General features: G+C 53.9%; 7 protein-coding genes across 7 annotated transcripts; 6 read left to right on the forward strand and 1 right to left on the reverse strand.

Annotated features, from left to right (window-relative positions):
• Positions 1–513: 513 nt before the first annotated feature.
• Positions 514–2,901, forward strand: PV07_06664 (phosphoribosylamine-glycine ligase; the record flags this gene model as incomplete). The annotated part of the gene is made up of 1 exon (XM_016393667.1): positions 514–2,901. One exon carries the CDS (start codon positions 514–516, stop codon positions 2,899–2,901), a length of 2,388 nt encoding a protein of 795 aa, XP_016247086.1.
• Positions 2,902–3,456: 555 nt separating this feature from the next.
• PV07_06665 (uncharacterized protein) lies at positions 3,457–4,137 on the forward strand (the record flags this gene model as incomplete). Its single annotated transcript, XM_016393668.1, has 1 exon — positions 3,457–4,137. One exon carries the CDS (start codon positions 3,457–3,459, stop codon positions 4,135–4,137), a length of 681 nt encoding a protein of 226 aa, XP_016247087.1.
• A 295-nt stretch (positions 4,138–4,432) lies between these two features.
• On the forward strand, positions 4,433–7,689 carry PV07_06666 (uncharacterized protein). The gene has a single exon (XM_016393669.1). It carries the CDS (start codon positions 4,481–4,483, stop codon positions 7,484–7,486), a length of 3,006 nt encoding a protein of 1,001 aa, XP_016247088.1. The 5' UTR covers positions 4,433–4,480; the 3' UTR covers positions 7,487–7,689.
• A 425-nt stretch (positions 7,690–8,114) lies between these two features.
• PV07_06667 (uncharacterized protein) lies at positions 8,115–13,363 on the forward strand. The gene has a single exon (XM_016393670.1). The coding sequence runs from the start codon at positions 8,972–8,974 to the stop codon at positions 12,320–12,322; it is 3,351 nt and encodes a 1,116-aa protein (XP_016247089.1). The 5' UTR covers positions 8,115–8,971; the 3' UTR covers positions 12,323–13,363.
• Positions 13,364–13,943: 580 nt separating this feature from the next.
• PV07_06668 (uncharacterized protein) lies at positions 13,944–16,020 on the forward strand. Its single transcript, XM_016393671.1, has one exon. It carries the CDS (start codon positions 14,408–14,410, stop codon positions 15,464–15,466), a length of 1,059 nt encoding a protein of 352 aa, XP_016247090.1. The 5' UTR covers positions 13,944–14,407; the 3' UTR covers positions 15,467–16,020.
• Positions 16,021–17,121: 1,101 nt separating this feature from the next.
• PV07_06669 (uncharacterized protein) lies at positions 17,122–19,474 on the forward strand. Its single transcript, XM_016393672.1, has 3 exons — positions 17,122–17,630; positions 17,700–18,254; positions 18,322–19,474. Exons 1-3 carry the CDS (start codon positions 17,398–17,400, stop codon positions 19,352–19,354), a joined length of 1,821 nt encoding a protein of 606 aa, XP_016247091.1. The 5' UTR covers positions 17,122–17,397; the 3' UTR covers positions 19,355–19,474.
• On the reverse strand, positions 19,130–20,759 carry PV07_06670 (uncharacterized protein). The gene has a single exon (XM_016393673.1). It carries the CDS (start codon positions 20,454–20,456, stop codon positions 20,055–20,057), a length of 402 nt encoding a protein of 133 aa, XP_016247092.1. The 5' UTR covers positions 20,457–20,759; the 3' UTR covers positions 19,130–20,054.
• Between the last annotated feature and the right edge of the window lie 12 nt (positions 20,760–20,771).

The raw sequence follows: 20,771 nt of genomic DNA on the forward strand, positions 1-20,771 counted from the left end.
CTCCCCTTATAGTTGACTGGACCTATGGATTTACTTTCAACCATCAGCCAGCCCTCATCTAACATTCTGTACTGCTAGATGAAAATACAAATGTGGCTCTGAACCCATCCCATTATGCCTACGCTCTGCGCAAAGAGTATACATTTGGAGATGTCTGACAGATGCTGCTTTTGATGTACCACTCGATTTCCCCCATTAACAACCTCTAATGCATGGTACAGGCCAATGATACATATTACCAGAACAATCCGAGCCTTATACAGCAAGTGTGGCGGGGCCAGGTGGGGGAAGTCATAGAACGGCATCAACTCCCTCCCTGATCGGGGCGACCCGCGACGAGTTTTTCCATGGCTTGGCATCAATTCCCTTTTTTTTTTTCTCTTGCCCCCTCCAGTTTACGATTTCGGTGCTAGGAGCTGGACTCTGCAATTTAATGATAGACGGCAATCTTACTTCTTGGGCGGGACTGTGACTGCTCCTTTTCGAGTCATTCTCTGACCTACATACCTTGCAATGACGGAGAGACTGCGGATCCTTGTGGTTGGCTCCGGCGGGCGAGAACATGCTCTTGCCTGGAAGCTGGCCAGGTCACCCTCGGTCGATGTGGTCCACGTCGCTCCCGGTAACGGAGGCACAGAGGCCGACAACATCGTCAATGTGCACATCTGCGCCAACGACTTCACAGAGCTCGTTGCTCATGCAAGAAAGCATGGTCTCAATTTGGTAGTTGTCGGCCCCGAGGCGCCTCTGGTCGCCGGTATTGAGCAGTTCTTCAGAGCCGTGGGCATCCGATGCTTCGGCCCCAGCAAGGCGGCGGCAAGAATGGAGGGATCCAAGGCCTTCTCCAAGGATTTCATGCTGCGTCACGGAATCCCGACGGCAGCATTTCGGAATTTCAGCGACTACGCCTCTGCACGCGAATACCTGGACTCAGTCAACCACGATGTCGTGATCAAGGCCGATGGGCTTGCCGCCGGAAAGGGCGTCATTATTCCGAAGACGAAACAAGAGGCACACGACGCCCTGAAAATGATCATGGTGGACCGAGAATTTGGCTCAGCCGGCTCGCAGGTCGTGATTGAGGAGTTTCTAGAGGGCGAGGAGTTGAGCGTTCTCTCTTTCAGTGACGGTTACACCATCCGGTCGCTGCCGCCTGCTCAAGACCACAAGCGTGTTTTTGATGGCGATCAAGGCCCCAACACAGGAGGTATGGGTTGCTACGCGCCCACAAGAGTTGCGTCAAAGGAGCTCATTGCACAGATTGACCGCGAAATCGTTCAGCCCACGGTCGACTGTATGCGGCGTGAGGGCATGCCCTTCGTTGGTATGCTCTTCACTGGCTTGATGATCACTAAGAAAGGGCCCAAAGTCCTAGAATACAATGTCAGAGGAGGAGACCCGGAAACGCAAACTTTACTGCCTCTGCTGAGTGACGACACTGATCTGGCGAAAGTCATGCTGGCATGTACGGAACATTGGTTGGATGGCGTCGAACTCAAGATTGAATCCAAATTCGCGGCTACGGTGGTCGCATGCGCTGAAGGCTACCCTGGTCCTTATGCGAAAAACAGACCCATCTCAGTACAGCAAGCTCCTGATGATACATTCATCTTCCACGCCGGTACGGTCAAGGACGGAAAGCAAATCATTTCGACTGGGGGCCGGGTGATCGGATCGACCTCAACTGCGGATACGTTGGAAGAGGCGGTGGCCAAAGCGTACAAGGGGATGGAGTGCATCAAATTCAATGGGATGCATTTTAGAAAAGACATTGGTCACCGGGCATTCAAGCGAAAGGCGCAGGAGAAAGGTCCAGAAGAGGCTGTCATGACCTATGCGTCGGCAGGAGTGTCTATTGATGCAGGGAACAGCCTCGTGTCCCGGATCAAGCCTGCGGTAAAGGCGACCGCGAGACCCGGGGCTGAGGCCGTCATCGGTGGCTTTGGCGGAGCCTTTGACCTTGCGAAAGCGGGCTACCACGAGAAGTCTCCCATCGTCATTGGAGCAATTGACGGAGTCGGCACAAAACTCAAAATCGCCCATGCGATGAATGTTCACGACACCGTCGGCATCGACTTGGTGGCCATGAACGTGAACGATCTTGTTGTGCAGGGAGCAGAGCCACTTATGTTCCTCGACTGCTACACTTGCAGTATCCTGGATGTGGACATTGCCAGTGACTTCATTCGCGGCGTCTGCGAGGGCTGTAAGATTGCCAACTGCGCTCTGGTTGGAGGAGAGACTGCTGAAATGCCAGGTCTCTTGAGTGGGACCGAGTACGACGCAGTTGGTGCCGCTCTGGGAGCGATCGATACTCCTGCTGGGAAGAGAATACTGCCTGACATAGAAAGCATGGTTGAAGGTGATGTGCTACTTGGTCTGGCATCAAGCGGAATCCACTCGAACGGCTTCTCCCTGGTCCGGCGCATTGTGGAGAAGATGCATCTGGCGTTGTCAGATATTGCGCCGTGGAACTCTGAAACCACGGTAGGAAGATCGCTGCTTACGCCGACCCGGATTTATGTGGTTTCTTTGTTGCAGGCTGTCAAGCGAGACTTGGTCAAAGGCATGGCGCATATCACGGGCGGTGGGCTCCTGGAAAATGTTCCCAGAATGCTTCCCGACCATCTTGCCGCCGAGATCGACGTTGCTACCTGGAGCCGCCCTGGTGTGTTCAAGTGGCTTCAAGAAGCAGGCAATGTCAGCAACGAAGAGATGAGTCGGACCTTCAACAACGGGATAGGCATGGTCCTTGTCGTATCTGATGTTGCGTCCGGAGAGGTGAGGAAAATTCTCGAAGCCCAGGGCGAAACCGTCTACAAGATCGGTAAGCTGGTGGAGAGAAAACCAGGAAAGGAGGCTTGCATCTTGCAGAACCTCGACTCGTGGGGTCCGTCCTAGTCTGATCTGCGTTTGATTTCTGGGAAACCCTGCATGCGAGCGAAGCCTTGCTTGAGCTGTCTAGAGTATGGAAGAACTCTACCTGACCAATGATGTCTGAGCGGAGGCATCGTTCTTTGTTTTGGTCCGCAATGCGTCAAGCATTTCAAAACATGGATGCATTGTGGGCTTCATAAGTGCCCGTTCCAGACCAATGACCAGATGCTCCGAAGCCTGAATGCGGTATTTGAGTGGTTTGAGAGACTCTCGTGTCCGTGCCTTGACTCAGCTTTGCCGCGGACTTGCGGAGGCTTTCTTCTCCCGCCGCTCCGCGTGTAGTTCAGCCTTGTCTGTGTATAGGGGTCAGTGACTAATTGCAGGGAAGACGAAATGGCTTTCCATTCACCATGGCTGACTTCTCAACCAAAGGACATGACTATAAAGCAGACATCATTCTTGCGCTCTTCATTCTCGACAACCAATTCAGCTCCGACACAGACTCCACGAGAGAGAGACCCATTCGAACCCCAGAATATCTCGAGCAAGTCTAAAGCTTTTATCGAAGTCATCTCCATCATGAGCTCCAACATTACCATCGTCGTTGGCGCAAGCAGAGGTATTGGCTTGGAGCTGGCAAAATATGTCGCTCATAATCCTGAACACCATGTCATCGCGACCATGCGCAAGCCCTTCGACCTGGGCGCAGCCAACGTTGACGCCCTGGAACTCGACCAGACCAACCAGAAATCCGTCGATGCTGCCGCTGCACACGTCAGGGAAGCAGACACATTGATCGTTAATGGCGCTATCGGCGAAGATGAGCTGCTCACCAAGATCTCTGCCGACCGACTCCTGCACTACCTCGATACTAATGTCGCCGGTCCTCACAGGGTCATCAACGCGTTCCTCCCTGCACTGCGAGCTCGCAAGACCCGCAAGATCATTTACATCTCGTCCACAGCGGCCTCGCTGGCCGGGCAAGTCGGCGAGAAGTGGGGGCTTCGCGGGCCCTATGCGACCTCCAAGGCCGCTGGTAACATGTTGACCGTTCAGTTCCACAACGAGCTCCATGAAGATGGATTCACCGTAGTGGCAATCCATCCGGGCTGGGTCGACACCGATATGGGCAGGGTTGGGGGCGACGGTGCGATGCCACCGCTTGAGTCGGTGCAGAAGATCATGAAGATCGTTGGTGGACTGACGAGCTCCGATGGTGCCAAGTTCTTCAACATTGACGGCACTATTCTGCCTTGGTAAAGACTGGTGATGTGTATTGGGCGTGTGGTACTAATTGTGGACGGGATTGGGGCATCGAGCATAGTCGTTGTTGTAGTAGAAACCATAGACGCTAAAATTCGGTGATAGCAATTCGAGCGTGGCGTTTCTTTGTCTTACCTCAATTTGGCTACAGGCAGAACATTGTGTCTAATTGTCTGGAATAGAAGGACCGCGGCTTACTCTGATGAGTATCAAGGGAGCTGCGTTAACAAAAGGAGAACCATAAAGCTCTGACGAGGCTGAGGTCATGCTCTCCATTGCACTACGGAGGAGCATAACGAAGAACCTGGGCGGTCCCTTGAAAAAAGTCCAAGGCTCGAGCATGCGATTGAACATTTACTGCGGCAGTCAATTCTTCCCGCCAACAAGCTCGCATAGACCCAGTTCTGGTATTTCGTTCTCTTTTCCTTCGACATCCTTCGCTGGTCGAGTTGTTTCACTTGCAGAAACAGGCTCTTTGCAAGACGGGAATCGACCATCCTTCCACTCTGTTCTCGTTGGGAACATTTTTCACATGCTGCCACGCTCGGTGCGGCATTACCTATGTCCACCATGTCAAATTCACCATGGTGCCTGGACTGGCGCAAGAATTATCTTCGAGATCTCACCTGCTCGGAATCCACGATTGTTCTGCTCTGGCAGCGTTCAGAGACTTCGAAACCGCACCCGGACACGGAAAGTTGTACAGGGCGATGTAGAGAAAAATGACGCGTCTATACAGGGGAATGGCGAGAATGGCAAAGGCAAGAAGCTTCATGGCGGCCCAAAGAAGTCGACTCAAAGAGCAGGAGCTGAGGAACAACCAGCAGAGGGACCTGCAGCGGCGCAGTTGCGCTCACAAGCAACTGGTGTCCCGAAGCTGACGGCAGCCCAGAAAGATGAGCTGCATGCGTTCTCAATGTTCCGGACGAAGATGCGCCATATCGCCTCAAAATTGGTACCAGAAGTTGCATCGAGGCCCGAGGACTTGACCCTGAACCAGGTGCTGGATGGGCTAAAGCTCAAGAACAGAATGAAGGGGTTTCAAAGAGGAGCATCGAGGCTTCGGTCGGCATACCCTGGACGCTCCTACGAAGATGTGGACAATGAACTTGGGGTGGTGATGCCCTTTAAAAGCGGGAATAAACCTCTTTCAGAGGAGGCAGTGAGAATATTGACCGCGTTAGGATTTCTGGACAGGCGTCGAGCCTCAGATGCCGTCGGTCTGCATACAGAAGCATCTCCAGCACCAGAAATGACAAAAGACGTAACGACTCCGGAACCGCACGCCCTCATTATTGAGACTCCGAAGGACCTGCTGAGCCCTTCCCCAAAGCTTGCCCCTGCGACTGAGGACCACGACGAGGAAACTATCAATGCAGCGAAATCCCCGTCGAGACTAAAGCAAGATACGACGCGGAAACATGAGGTTATACCGCGAGACAAGGACAAGGCAAGAATTGCCGTCATGAAAGGAGACAATGTACGAGAAGCACAGGCCGACGCTTTTTCGCTGGTGCCGTTGACGGCGGAGCCGACAAATGTGCCGAGACTGAGCCACGACTTGTCGCGTGTGCTGTTCAATCCAGGAGTCTACCAGCTACAGGATCCAAGGTCCAGAGTATGGAACTTCGATCCGTATCTGGGCACCCTGATGCCTGCCTCCGAGTTCAACTATGAAGCATTGAACAAGTACATCACCTCATCGGAGGATATCCACCTTCGAGAGGTGGCGCTGCAACACACAAAACGGTATATCGGTTCCACCTCGAGCATGTCGGGAGTCCTGTCCCATTTCCATTTTCTTCTTTCAGCTTTTCGGAGTCTCAACTTGGAAAACTTGACTCGAGGATTTAAGGATGATGGTGTACACTTTACAAGGCTGCAGAGAGGCCCCACGGCAATTTTCCTCCGGCATAAAGATGGCGTGTATGCCGTGGATGCCGATAAAGAATATGATTCAGCAAATATTCTCATGAGTCTCGGCCGCTCGATGGAGAAGCTCTTGACGCTCGACAAGGACGAATTCGAAAGATACAGAAGGACCAAGGACGCGACCAAAGATGCGCAGATGACTGCCACTGAACCCGAAGTATATCACTATTCAGGACTGGGCGAATTCCTTCTACGTTCCCAACTCGACGCGCACGATCCTCGCCTGCCAGGAACAGGCATGTTTGATCTCAAGACCAGAGCCGTGGCAGCTGTCCGAATGATGGTCCACAACCATGAAGTAGGTGCAGGTTATCAGATCAAGCAGAGGTTCGGAACCTGGGAATCGTATGAACGAGAATACTACGACATGATGAGGTCCGCCTTTCTCAAGTACTCCCTTCAAGTTCGGATGGGGCGCATGGACGGCATATTCGTCGCGTATCATAACACCGAACGTCTGTTTGGGTTTCAGTACGTACCTGTTTCGGAGCTTGATCTGGCATTGCACGGGCAGTCGAACCGAATTCTGGGCGACCAAGAATTCTCACTAAGCATTCAGCTCCTGAACGACATTTTCAACGAAGCGACGATGAAACACCCAGGTCAATCCCTTCGGTTTCACTTTGAGGCCAGGGAGGCCACGGCTGCCTCTCCTCCGTACATGTACATTTTTGCAGAGCCGGTCACGGAGGAAGAGATTGTCGAGATTCAAAATCTGAAAAAGGAAGAGATCCGAGCATTCGAGGACCGTCTCTTTAATCCACGACGGACCCACAGGGACGAGAGCGGCGAAGACGAGGACGAAGCAGAGCTTGAGGCCCAAAGTGACGATGCTGAATTTACCAATGAATCTGACCCTCCACCAAAACCAGCCTCTTCATCTACCACAGTGGCAGGTCCGTCTCATCGCTCGAATGCTGCAAATGTTGCATTTCTGGATAGCATTCTGGGCATGAATATCAATGAGGCCTTGGGATCAAATTCGAGCGATGGCCGTGTTTCCCAGTCAGGGGGAAAGCCCGCGGAAGGGGCGTCAGATTTTCATACTTCGGCCATTGAACGGTCGGTTGCAGAATCTCCCATAACGAAACCGTTCTCGGCCTGGAAGCTGAACATTCGAAATCTGGTCAATGGACTGCCTGTGGTCCGACCTGAAAACCTTAAAGAAGGAGATACCTGGACGTTGCAATACACACTAAAGCCGCTCAACGACCACGAAGCTCGCCGGCATTACGGACTATGCAAGAATCGCCGCAAAGCCACGCTGGAAGCTCCACAGGATGCAGACGAAGCTGCCAGCTTCTACATTCGACGTCTGATATCGATGAGTCGCAGCGGAGCACAGTGGCGGCGTCATCTGGACAAACTTGACGCTCAGCGCAAACAGGTTGTACTATATGGGGATGATAGATGATAAAAGTAATCTGTGTGTATATTACAAACAAAGCTTTGGAATCGCAAACGCCTCCATTGAATGTATTCTCGGAGCGTGTCGAAAAGCATCTGGGATATGTAATACATGGATTAGGAATAGGCGAGAGACATGTCTCATGATCAAAGACAGCAAAACGATGTGCGCAGCAACAACTAGTGTTCCTCATGCAGCACAAACAGGGGAGCTGTCGTATTTTTATATTCTGCCTTCTCACTCCCCAGCCACAGTCCATCCTTTCATCTCGAAAGCCGCCCCATCGCTGAGACCTCGTTGACCACCGCCTGGGTCGGCTCCATAATGACGACGATGGCCAGCATCGCGAGAAAAGGGGGGGTTCAGAACTCGTCGAGGACTTGAGGCTGGCGGAACCCTGGATGAAGTGCCACTGTGGCGTGGTCCGGCAATCTCCATCAAGCCAATGCACCAGAAAGATGGGCTCCGGGCTGAACTCGCCAATCGCGCGGCATCTGGGATCCTGCCTACTTGGTGGCTAGGTACATCAGTGACGAAGGGTTGGTCTGTCCTGGTCTATCCCACCTTTGCACGGGTGCACTAGGGCTGGCCGGGTTCCCCTCCTTTGCAGCTGACGACCACAGCCCTGCATGGGCGAGATGGGCTCGATGGGGTTCCTGGCACACCTACACCTAGGTAGGAAGCTATCTTCCAAGATGCCTGTGAGTGGACTGACCAAGGGATCGTGCTATCGAGGTCCATGTGCGCGTCCACCGCTCGAGCACTCTCGTCCAGCAGTTCGCCCGTGGATATTTTACCCGCCCTCGCAGAGGCCCTCCCGAGTCTATCATCAAGCAACAACCGAGCCGTTATTGAAGTAACCATTACGTCCGACTGCCGATCCACCGCCTGGTCCGTTTTTAATGGTCCTTGAGTCCTGAGTTGACGGGCCATCACCAGACAAGATTTCCTCTGCCAGCTGCTACGGAGTACAACAATCCAACCTCCCAAATTCCCCACCACCACCACCCTCACCACAATCTTATGATCGCCCTCTTGGACCGAATACCTTGTACCACCTGTCAATCCTCTTCCGCTCCTGCTGCGTCCTATGAGCTCCCGGACTTGACCTTGTCACTTCAAATATATCGCTCGCGGAGCATCACCAAGTTCCAGACACGAAGCACAGTCCGAGAAACCGAACCTGCCCTCCGCAATCTAACTGTTCGAATCCTCCTTCGGGACGCCGAGTCACATGCTGAGCTTAATACCGTTCTCGGTCATGTCCCGGACGCCGACAGCATCTCGCTGAAAGAAGAGGAGGCAGGCACATTGAATTGCGGGTTGGCACGTCGGGGAGTGCTCAGTTTCCTGGAACATGTGTACCTCGAGAGAACCCATGAGTTTCTCCTGAGACTTTGACAGACTTCGAAACACATCTGCGTCGTGCAGTGTTTGCTGGGTGCTGGGAGCGATTGGCCGCATCTCGTCTGTTTCCACCCGTTCTTCAACATGGCAGACAAACGCAGAAGGAAAAGCCTGAGCATTTTCCGCCAGAAGGTGGACCACGCTCCAGCGATACAAATACCTGCGAGTCCGCTGCTGGAGAAGCGTTCCAGTGACTACCTGCCCAGTCCCGTGGACTCGGATCCCGCGAGTCCCAAACCTCGCCCAAGGACCTTGCAGAAGGCCAGTCGAACCTCAGTGTTTGGATCCCTACGCTCGTTACACTCCCTCGACGAAGAAGAAAAGCTTGCTCTGACGAGGTCCGACTCGAAAGCGTCGTCACTTCATGAAGAACCCGACATGAACGTGAAGGGACTCTTGGGCAACAAAGTTCTCCAATATGGCGAGGTGCAAGCCGGGGGAAGCAACATGTTTAGGAAAAGGACGCAGTTCATGGTCCTGACCGAGTCACATCTCATTCGATTCAGGAGCCAAATCAAAGCCGCCGAAATGTTCCCTAGCATCCCCAACAGCCTCAACAAGGGACACACCCCGAGAACTTCGTCTGTGGGTTCGTATCAAGAGCTTCAAATGTCGGCGTATTCGGACATCACCTCAGGCGTTCCACTCGACCAGGTCGTTGCGGTGTTCAAGGTTGACGATGGACGACCTTCTCCCGTAGTGGAAGTGGCATACCTAGACGAACGTGCAAGGAGAACGTCTGCCATACAGCTACAATTGAACGAAATGCGTGAGGCCGAGCTGTGGATTGCCGCCATTCGTTCAGCTTGCGATCAGGCGAGGTCTCTCATAGAGCAGCACATCCAAGATCGAACGGTCGAGCATCTCGCGCGTGTTGTGGAGCGGGAAAGAGACTATGACCCGGAGCACTTCCACGTCTTCAAAGTCATCCAACGGCACATCAACAGGTCAACGGGGAGAGCATCAGCTGAAGATCTGACCAGACTTGGGTCTTCAACGACCTGCTATCTCGTCATCGGCTTGCACAAAATCCACCTCGTACCCTTACAGAAGTCTTCTACACGATCATCAAGCAGCTCTCTCAGCGAGCTGGATGCCATGACTTCCTATGCTATTGTTACTTTGACTTCGATCAAGGTCGTGGCAGATGACGACGGGTTTCAACTGACCTTCAAACCGCCCATGGCACAACCATGCATCGTCCAGCTAGCTTCATATTCCGCCGGGCAAATTGCACTATGGCTCAGATCGGCTTCGGAATACCTTCGACCCGAATGGCTGAGGCAGCCTTTCATCTTCGACGTTCCTCCAGAAATCGACGATCAGATGATCCCGCCGAACTTTCCAAAAGAGGAACACGATTGCTTTGATCGAACCTTGATCGCGTATTGTGCAGGCTATGATGTGGACACGTCTCGCATATGCTATACTGTCGATTATGACTGCGAAGATGCACCACGCTTTCAACTGCTTCCACCTTCAACTGGTGTCAACTATTCCGCCATGGAATTACTCGCTGTATTCCGAGCCTTGCGGTACAACGAGTCGTTCTCGTCAATCTCTTTCGCACGAATCAATCTATTGCCGCTGCGTCTCTGCTACGACGGGTTTGGATCGGACTTGGATAGCCTGTTCACGCGGTCTGGAAATCCTACCAACATCGCTGGCCACCAAGAGCTGCCGGTTTTAGCGCAGGAGATCAGAGTGTTAGCGTTGAAGAGCCGTCGGTTGAGACGGCTAGATTTCTCGCATACCATTCCACACCAAACACTAACGGGAGACGGGGAGGCCTTGAGTTGTGGAATCTTGGAAGCCCTTACTCCGCTGTGCAAAAGATCCTTGACTAACGTGGACTGGATTGTGCTCACAGGACTCCGACTGGCAGATTCCGACCTGAACTACCTCGTTGATGCAGCCTCGGAAAGAAAATGCCATCTTCGGGCCCTTGAAATTGGCGAGTGCGGCCTCTCAGTCCACGACATTGACGTGCTTTTGTCCACCTTGGCGGTTCAGGAAAGCACTGTCGAGGTCATCGACATATCGGGAGCGCAAGGTCGGTTCAGTCCGGAGCTGTTTCAGCGTGGAATGGGTGCTTTTACCCGGATCCGGCGCTTGAATCTCACTCGAGTGCAAAAGACCGCTGGTTCAGAGCCTCTACTTCCGCCCGAGGTGCTTTTGGCTTGGAGACTCGAAGCGTTATATCTGTCGCAAACCACTCTCAATGAGCAGACGGTAGACTCGATATCTACGTATCTGGCGACATCAAAATCCGACATCCTCCGGGAGCTGCACGTCAATCAATGTGGTTTGACGGGGTACGATCTTGCGACCTTCTTCCGGTCAATGACTCGGGAGGACATGCAGCCCAGAATCATGCACGTAAGTGCAAACGAAAACCGGCTAAAGACGGGCAACACGATCCTCTTCAGGACGATTGCCCAAAACTGCGGACCGTCGTCGCTAAGCTTGCGGATGATGGATTTCGAGAAAGAAAACCACTTCCGTGAACTGATCAACGCCCTGAAAGTCAATACGACGTTGCGAAGTTTGGATATATCTCGTGCTTCACTGCCGTATGATGCCAGTGTTGAGACCTGTGAGGCGCTCAAGGAGATGTTTGCCACGAACCAGACCTTGGAGGAGCTTGACATCAGCGGCGAACATGCGCATCTAGACACCACCCGCTTCGGCATTGGGCTCAATATTGCGTTGAGAGGACTGGAAAAGAACACTTCGTTGAAGCTCCTGCGCATCGAGTACCAAGCGCTGGGTTTACAAGGTGCAAGTACGTTGGCCGAGGTGCTGGAGAGGAACGAGACGTTGGTGGAAATCCACTGCGAACACAACGACATCAACCTGCAAAGCTTCACGGCGCTTGTCAATGCGCTTGAGAAGAACCACACGCTGCTGTACATGTCGACCATGGACCACGACAGAGCGAAATCAATGGACAAGGTGCGCCGCGAGATCGAAAGCATGGAACGCGCAGACACCCCCAAGACTCCCAAGAGTGGTGGCGGGGCGATTAAGAAGGCTCTGACAGGAACATTGACTGGGAAACCGCACGGGAAAGGCCACGGCCATCGGCACAGCAGCTCGATGTCTTCCACGGCGTCCTTTACCGACCAAGACGTGGTTGCGGTGATGAGCACCCTGGACGAAAAGTGGGACGCGCAGGTGTCCAGGATGCAAAAGTACCTGTTCCGCAACTACTGTCGCGCGCAGGGCGTGCCGTGGGAAGACGGCGCCGGTGACGATGACAGCCGACGCACCACAGCCGCGGGAGGAGACTCGTCGATGGCGCAGATCTTGCAGCGCGTCAAACTCGATCGCACGCCTACCGCAGCCCACCCGGATGCCTTGGACTACATCGACGAGAAGCTGGGAAGGGACAGCAGTGGCAGCGAGATGATATTCCAGATCCCTGAGGATTGATGGCCTCGCAGGCTGGTCGCCGCACACCTGGGATTATTGCACCGACACCAAAAACGCCCCAATTTTGGCCGGGGAAGAACTTGTGTGAGCAGAGGCTGTGGGAAAGAAAAGAAAATTCCAGGAATTGGAGACTTCATCATTGATTTACATTTTTTGTTTCTTGTGATACCCACCGATTTTGTTTTGGGTTGAGAGTAGGTACCTACAGCGTTTTGCTCAGGTGGGCGGACATAAAGCAGTCATGCACATGATAGCCAGGGCAGTGTAAAGCAAGACGAAGAAAGGAGATTGGGCACAAAAGGAGTACTCGGTACAGTGATAGGTAGCGGTTGCATATTGGGTATTTGAACATTATGCAGAAATGGGTCGGGGTCGAGGGAAAGTGGCACCTCTAGAAGCAATCTTTTGTACACCGAGGCCGGCAGCAAAGGGGCCAGCCTCAGCCCAGTGAGCCTCAGCCTCAGGGGCAACGCGAACTGCCACTTGAAATCCACATAATCATGCAGGGCAAACATACGTGTGCCGAGGACTGTGAGAGCTGACCTGCCAACAGAAGAACGGGCGTGGGATGACAGCCTGATGCTTTTTCTGTATGGAGCACATGGCGAGGCCTGAGTAAGTCAGCTCTCAAGGTAGCATGCGGTCCCGACGATGCATAACCGAGTCTGTCGGCCCTCTTCAGAGATGACTGTACAAAGTGCATACGGTGAGCCTTACGGCCGCGGCGTATTCGGTTGCGAGACATTTTCTGGGAAATGATCAAATCTCGTCGCCGGGCCCGAACAAGAAACGGGTAAGGACCCTGATTGATCTTCCATCTCAGGCACCGACGAATCGAAAGAAATACTGTTTTGAGTATGAGTGGAGGTTAATCATCCGAGAGTCAGCACTTAAGGCCCTCTTTGTCGGGCGTGATGGAGAACTTGGTGCGCCGCGGGGTGGCGGAAGCAAGGGCAGCCCTCAGCCTGCGTTTTCGCCAAAGCACGGATGGATTTGTATCCCTCTACTCAATAATACACACTTTTTTTTCACCATAAGCTCGGGATTCCATTACGGCGGCGGCGGTCAACGGCGTGTTCGCAGACCTGTTGCGTAGTCATGATGGAGCGAACCGAGTGGTGGTTGGTGCGATTCTTGCGAGGCGAGAAACGTGGGAATGCGTATTGGGGGAGGAGCAATCCGAGATCCGCATTCGGTTGGTTGGAAGTAGTTAGATACTAGCCTGGGGGTGGACATCTGGCTCGCTGGGTAGACGGAGCAATCCAGGTGTCCCGCGTCCTGAGTTGAGAGGCGCCTCTGGTTCAAGTCATGTCACTTGGAGGGGAGCGGCGGGTTGGAGGGCAATGGAATGAATGCTGTTCTCTCTTCGGCTTCAGCAGGGGCGTGTGTGCTTATGGTGGCCATGATGAGAGCGAGGGAAAAGTGATGAGTGTATTGCGTGTGTAAGTAGGCCAAGGAGGTCATTGCGACGAGGTGATTGATGGAAAGATATGCAGGTGGACGAGTGACGGGGGATGCTGCAGGCACTGCCACAATCTTGGCCCTCGCGACACGAGCCTCAATTGGCTCGTATACCGTCAATCCGCCAATCCCCTGCGCCAGCTGCACGCCCGCAAGAAGAATTTCCCTTTCTCCCTCTCTCTCCCTCACGCTCTTCCATCCTCCCTTCAAAGCCAACTTCTTTTCCCTCGTTTGATTTTCCCTTTTGTCGACATCATCGTACGCTAGTCCTACGGTTCACTCCTTCATACTACCTACCTAGTCTCTCCTTGACCTACGCCTCCCCTCGAGAACCCCCCTATAATTGTGCTTGTACTCCGAACTCAACCTGATCTTCCCCGTACCTGGTAGTCTCCGGTCGAACCATCCTCCTCCGCTACCCTTGAGCTCTGCATTCCTTGAATCTGTCCCAGTCTCGACCCCTCCAAGGAGAACCTTATCAGATCCCCCCCATTGCCTCGAAAGCTCCCCCTTCACCCCAGACCACGTTCTCGACAAAGCACACGGTCTGTGCGCGACGTGCATGAGGCTACCACCACCGATCCTGTCTCGAACCCCCCTCCTCCTCAACAACCCTTTGTCAAGATGCGGCGCAGTCTGCTGGTGTTCCTCCTGGTTGCCGTCATAGTATTGACTCTCCTTCTACACTCGGTCTCGACCCTTCTCTCCCTGCTCATAGAAGACGCGTCCCGAGATGCCATCCACAGATCAGAGCTGCCCGCGCCCAATTCCACGCTCCTCGAAAACCGCCCGCACTTGATCCCCAAGATCATTCATCAGACATACATCAACGCATCCATCCCTGCTCACTGGGTCCCCGCCCAGAAATCATGTATAGACCTGCACCCGGACTACGAGTACATATTATGGACGGACGAGAAATCTCTCGATTTTATTGCCAAGGAATATCCATGGTTCTTGTCGACGTTTGTCGGGTATAGACACAACATTCAACGGGCTGATGCGATTCGATACTTTGTGCTGGCACACTATGGTGGCGTGTACCTCGACCTGGACGACGGCTGCCAGAGGAGGCTTGACCCGTTGTTGTCGTACACGGCGTTTGTACGGCGGACAGTTCCTACGGGCATCAGCAACGATGTCATGGGCTCGATCCCGCAACATCCCTTTTTCTTGAGGGTGATGGAGTCCCTTCAAGGGGCCAACAGATCCTGGCTCCTGCCATACATCACCATCATGGCCTCGACCGGGCCATTGTTTCTGAGTGTGATTTGGAAAAAGTGGATGGGGGAACACGCTCATCTCGATCCCCAGAACTGGATTGGCAGAGTCAGGGTGCTCATGCCGGATGAGTACAACAAACACTCGTGGTCCTTTTTCAAGACCTACAAAGGCTCAAGCTGGCATGGCAAGGATGCAAGGTTGATATTCTGGATGGGCAAGAACTGGGTATTGCTTACCGTGCTGGGATTCCTCCTCGTCATGACGGTCGGCTTCTTGACCTGGTTCATCTACTCGCGGCTGCTCATTTGGAGTGCGAGGAAGAGGACAGCTAGGGGCAGTCCTCGAGTCGTTGCGTTTAGATTCCCTGGTGCTGCCAAGATGCCGCTTTGGCGGATGTGGACCGGTGGATTGGGAACGAAGAAGCAGACGTATGAGCTGGTCGCTCAACATGATGCATGACCTGCTGCCGTGGTTGTGCGTGTGGGCACCACTCAATACTCTTCAATGTGAAGTGGACTCCGTTCTGCGCCATTCATCTTCTGGAGCAGGATTATTGGAAATTCGACGGAGTCTTACGGGGGCGATCATTGGTTGGCATACAACTGCATTGGTCTTTTGCGAGCGAAGGCGTTCAGGCGAGAAGAAAAGAAACAAGCTGCCCATGTTTTCAGAAGGGCAATCGGATGGCTCTTGTGGTAGACAGCACGTCCGGGGTAATGAGATGGGGTTGCCTTGATGCATTTATCAGCCTTCACCTGGTGTGTCCAGCTTTTCTTACTTTTGGACAAGGCTCCGGTGATATATGGCACACTTTACGATATTGTAATAAGACATGTATTTTCTTTAGAGAACGGGCGAACAGTGGGAGGAAAGGCACAATCTACCATTACTGGATCGAGATGCGAGGTGGATGCTCGAGTATCATCTCGGCGTGCTTGAACATGCCGATGTATTTTGCACCAATTTCCTTTATTCGATTGCTTTGATAACCCCGGCGACCCTGTTTATCTTTCTCTGCTCAGAATCGCTAAGACTAGCGGCTGGCCGGGTTCGTCTCATCCTGAACGCGTCTATTTAGTCGCGGATTCAAGTCAACCGCAAAGTCAGTTACCTTGGGGAAGTGTAAGTACGAGGTACTCTTCATCTCAGGCGGCAAGGCTAACCAACCTCCAGGGATGCCTGAGTGGTGTACGCCTCACCCACCCGAGAGGAATCAAACAGACTTTGAGGCTGCTTCCTGGCATGTCGCCTGATCACTCTGGACTCACTCCGCATGAACTCCATCGGACAAGGGGGAGAACGTCTTTGTAATTGAGCAACTAACCCCCCCTGCGGCAGTGGCTGAGACTGACCTGCATGCCAGGTATTGATGCTAACTTGGATCAGGCAAGGCCCCCGCGTCTACTGTTCGACAATGTAACGACTCTATCTCCTCTTCGGCCCCCAAACCTAGCCTCCTACGATGTCTTTTCTTTGAAGGAGGCTATGCTGCTGTTGCTGTGGTGCAGTTTCGGATTCGGCTGCGAGGATAACGGAGTACGGAGTATGCGGCACAGCAAAGACAAGGACAAGGATACACTCGCCCAGCGAGACAAAAGAACCACTGGCCTCTATTAGCAACCTGGGATAAGCTCCCTTTTCCATACGAGTACTTCGTGGCGTATCCTGGTTCTGCTGTCCACACCCCAAGGGCTTCAATTGAGCCCCGTATCATGTATGTATTCCCGTTTGGGATGAGCTCAGGGCCGTCGACACAGGTTGTTGGTCAATCCCCCCGGAACTCTGTCCGGTTTGTGCCAACCTCAGGTCCACCTACACACAGCCGGGGGGAGTTGCTCATACCCTCCGTTCGCGTATATCTGCGGAACCAGTCGACTCCGTGCGACTGGGGTTGTCTTGATGCCCCATGGAGGACCGCAACTGCAAGCTCCATTGTGCACATCATCCCAGCTCATTATGGCAAAACGGGGGTACGCCAGGAACTGATATCAGGCCGAAAGATTTCCGACTTCCAGTCGAAAACAGAACATGTTACATCTCTACTTCGGTGGCTGCGTCCTCCACCTCCACGGAGTACTGGTGGCTGCTTCAATTTCCCACACTAGGGATAGAAAGAACGCCAACATGCATATGCCCGAAGCACATGCTGGGGCCAAAAATGCGGCACTGTCCCAACCTCGAGCTTGCAATGGTTTCCGGCCAAGCCCCGCGGCATGATACGCAAGGGTAGGGCGTTCCAGAGGCTGAGAGAAGAGAGATCGAGCTGCTCAGTATAGAAAGGTCGCTTATTGCAGATTGTGAGGTGAGTTCGCTAAGGTCTGTCTGTCTACGCATATTACTCCAGGACGAAATCAGACCAAGTTGTGAGCTTCGTCATTCGGACCTTGAAAATGTCGATATATTGTTGTCTATCAGTGATTACATGGGCTCTCAGCCTGATTGCTACCTCTGCGTCGCCAACCTCAGACCTCACATTCAGCAGCTACAATGATGCCGGCCTGACGGAGGCCGACACGCTGCGGATTCTACGTCGCACCCTGTCTGCAACCGGGACAGAAGACACAGTCAACCTTTTCGATGAGACCCTCGACAAAAGCTGGGATGGAGCAGTATTGTTTTCCATGTATGGATAATTACCCAGTTTCCACCTGAAGAAAACCACTTGTTTGACTAGGTCTAACTGGCTTCACAGCACCCTGGAGACCGAAGAGGACGTATCGAGTAATAGCTCCCTCGACACCACATACAGTGTCCAGATTGTTTGTTCCACCTGCTACATCACCGGCAGGGTTAGCGGACAGCTCACTCGAAATGCCGACTTCAACGTCACCGAGCTCGAGGACAGTGCCATAGACTTGGTCAAGAACATTACCGAGGAAGCGGGACAGGCCTTGTCGGATCTGGCGGACGGCAACGCAAACTATACAGAGATCGATTTCAACGTCGAGCTCCCCAGCTTTCCGGATTTTGACTATCGCTTGCAGTTCAGCTTCGAGAACCTGGAGCTCTACATGCAGCTTGACACCATCCTCTCTGTCAAATCCACCTACACCGTCAATCTATACACCTCAGAAAGCCCAGTGGGTGTCAGTCTGGGCGATAACCTGGAGATCGGTGCGTTCTTCAAGGTGGATCTGATCCTGACTGCTGCGGCCGAGGTAGATATCAGCAGCGGAGTGCATATCAAGGTCGATGGAGCCGGCATCAATCTGCAAATGTTTAACCAAAGCATCGACAGCATAACACTGTAAGGCAACATATCCCCCTTTCCGCTGCAGAGAAGGCCTCCTACTAATTCGACCATTCATTCCCAGCGATGGCGGAAAGTTTGAATTCCTACCAGTGAACGTCGAGGGTGCTGGCTTTGTGCTCACAGGCGCGCTCCGGGTTGGTCTGCACGCCGGCATCACGTTTGACATCGACTCGTCCGTCACGATCGCGAACCACACGCTCGGCGCCTCGGCCGGCTTGGAAGCGGGTGTCTTTGCCAACATTGCCGAGTTCGTGGCCAATGTCACGTACGCCAGCGGCAGCGACGACTGCGAGCTGGCCATCGTCGAGTCCTTCACCATGGGTCTCGGCGCGGCGGCTGGAGCGTCGGCCGCGTTCGACCAGACCACATGGGGGCCAACGCCCGAAACGGACATTCCCATCTGGTACACCGAACTGGGCTCTGCGTGCGCGGCCCATCGGAGCTCGACGACCACGACCACGACAACAGGTACAACATCTGCGCTCGTAACGGCGAGAGACGCGACGAGTGACCTGTCCCTCACGCTGGCGACGGTGACCACCGAAACGACTTCGTCTGGAGTGGCTTGCATATCGCCCGGCTTGATCAACTGCCCCGTCTCCCTGCAGACCACGAAGACATTCACCGCGACTCTCACCTCGACCACCTCGGTCCCGTCTGGTTCGGAGGCGACGTGGCCCGCATCGACGACCCAGACGCCGGTCAAGACCGTGGCATTCGGCTCCAACGCCAAAGCCTTGTCCGCGACGACGGGTAGCCCGGTCTCTTACGTGCCGCCGCCTCCGCCACCACCATCGTCTTCGTCTTCGACATCGTCCACAGCTTCCGGCGCGACCGCTACAGGAAGCCACGGGGGTCACGACGACCACAAGCCACTAATCATAGGGCTATCTGTTGGGCTGGGCGTTCCCGCCCTAGCCATCATTGTCGGGGCGGCGGTTTACTTTCTCAGGCGCTGGCACAGGTATACGCCCGTGCAAAAGGCAGAGGCCGAGAGTCACGTCACGGAAGAGCTACAGCCGGCTTCGCAGCATGAACAGCAGGTGATGCTCAAGAGGATGACGACTGTAGAAGTGGTGGACGAGGCCGATTGAGTGATTGGGTGAGGAAACTCAATGGTGAACGCATACGTGGTTCCCTGAATCTGTCCCCCAACAGGGACGCCTTTTGTATGATCTTTTATAATACTGTACAATATATTGTGCGAATACCTGTCCCCCAAAGCATAATCAACCAGCTGTGTCCAGGGAAAGTCGTGACGAGAAGTGAGCACGGGCGTTGAAAACACGTCGCTGCTCGCCTTGTCCTGCTAGCACCTGGGGGCACTTCTCTTTATGAAAAGCGCCACAGGGAGATCTGTGTACGTGACCAGAGCTGAAACATTGATCAAAAACCCGACCAGGCGGTACCTTTGTACCTGTGCCTTCGTACACGTGCACCTGCAGGTTGACTGGGGTAGACGGGTTTGACGCCGCTTTTTGGTGGCGTGGCATGTCTCTCATCGTCTTCCGAATGTCGGACTGGAAGATATGGCGCTTTCCAGTATTGTGAAAGGCGGAGAGTTGTCTCGGAAGGGGGCATTCGCTCAATCTCGAGATATTCTGGAGGTGATGGTTGCCGAGCAGGCTTCATAGTCGCGTGGAGAGTGGAGTGGTGAAGTAATGGACTGATCCTTCTCTTTTCTTCAGGATGATGTCCGTTTTTCCTCCTCATACCATTTTCACCCTGCCTAGCCAAGAATATGACGTCCCTGGGTAGCCAGGTAGGATTGAATATGGGGGGACGGTATTGTCCTTACTTCCCGGCGATGCCGACGCCACCGCCTGCGGCCGAGCCCTTCTGCGAGCGCTCCTCGGCCGCGATCTTGCGCTCGACCATCTCGCGCACCTCCCTCTCCTCCTCCCACGCGCGGCGGCTCCGGTCCATCGCCCGGCGCTGCCGGCGGATGCCCTCGTTGAACTCGCCCACGCGCTTCTCGGCGAAGATGCAGCCGCCCAGGATCATGGCGCTGATCTGCAGAAACACCTTGAACTGGATCGTCAGCCCGCGGTACACGGGCGTGTAGCGGTTCAGCAGGAAGTGCGCGGCGAAGCTGATGGTGCCGAACCGCAGGGCCCCCGACGCGAAGCCCTGCGCCGCCACCTGGCTCAGTTGCGGGGGCGGGAGCGGGTCGGTGATGTACGAGGGGGGCGGCATTGCTCTGCGATATGGTGCCCTTTCTGGGATGGGAATGGAGGATAGGGAAGGGAGGTAGAAGGAAGAGAGGTTGAACGGTTGAACGGCTGAACGGGTGCGTGGGTGGAGGGATTTGCGGATCTGATGGGGACTTCTAGTGACAACGATTCCCCTCCGCTTCTTCACGGTTGTTTCGTTGGGGACAAGATGGTTCGGTACCGGGATACTGTTGCTCGTGAGATAGGGAAGAGAAGCAAAGGTCCGATACAGATGTTGGAGACCAACTGAGTGCTGGTCGTGTGAGCGACAAAGCTCTGGTTCGACTCTCCGCACTTT

Source organism: Cladophialophora immunda (assembly GCF_000835495.1).
Source record: "Cladophialophora immunda strain CBS 83496 unplaced genomic scaffold supercont1.4, whole genome shotgun sequence".
NCBI lineage: Eukaryota > Fungi > Ascomycota > Eurotiomycetes > Chaetothyriales > Herpotrichiellaceae > Cladophialophora > Cladophialophora immunda.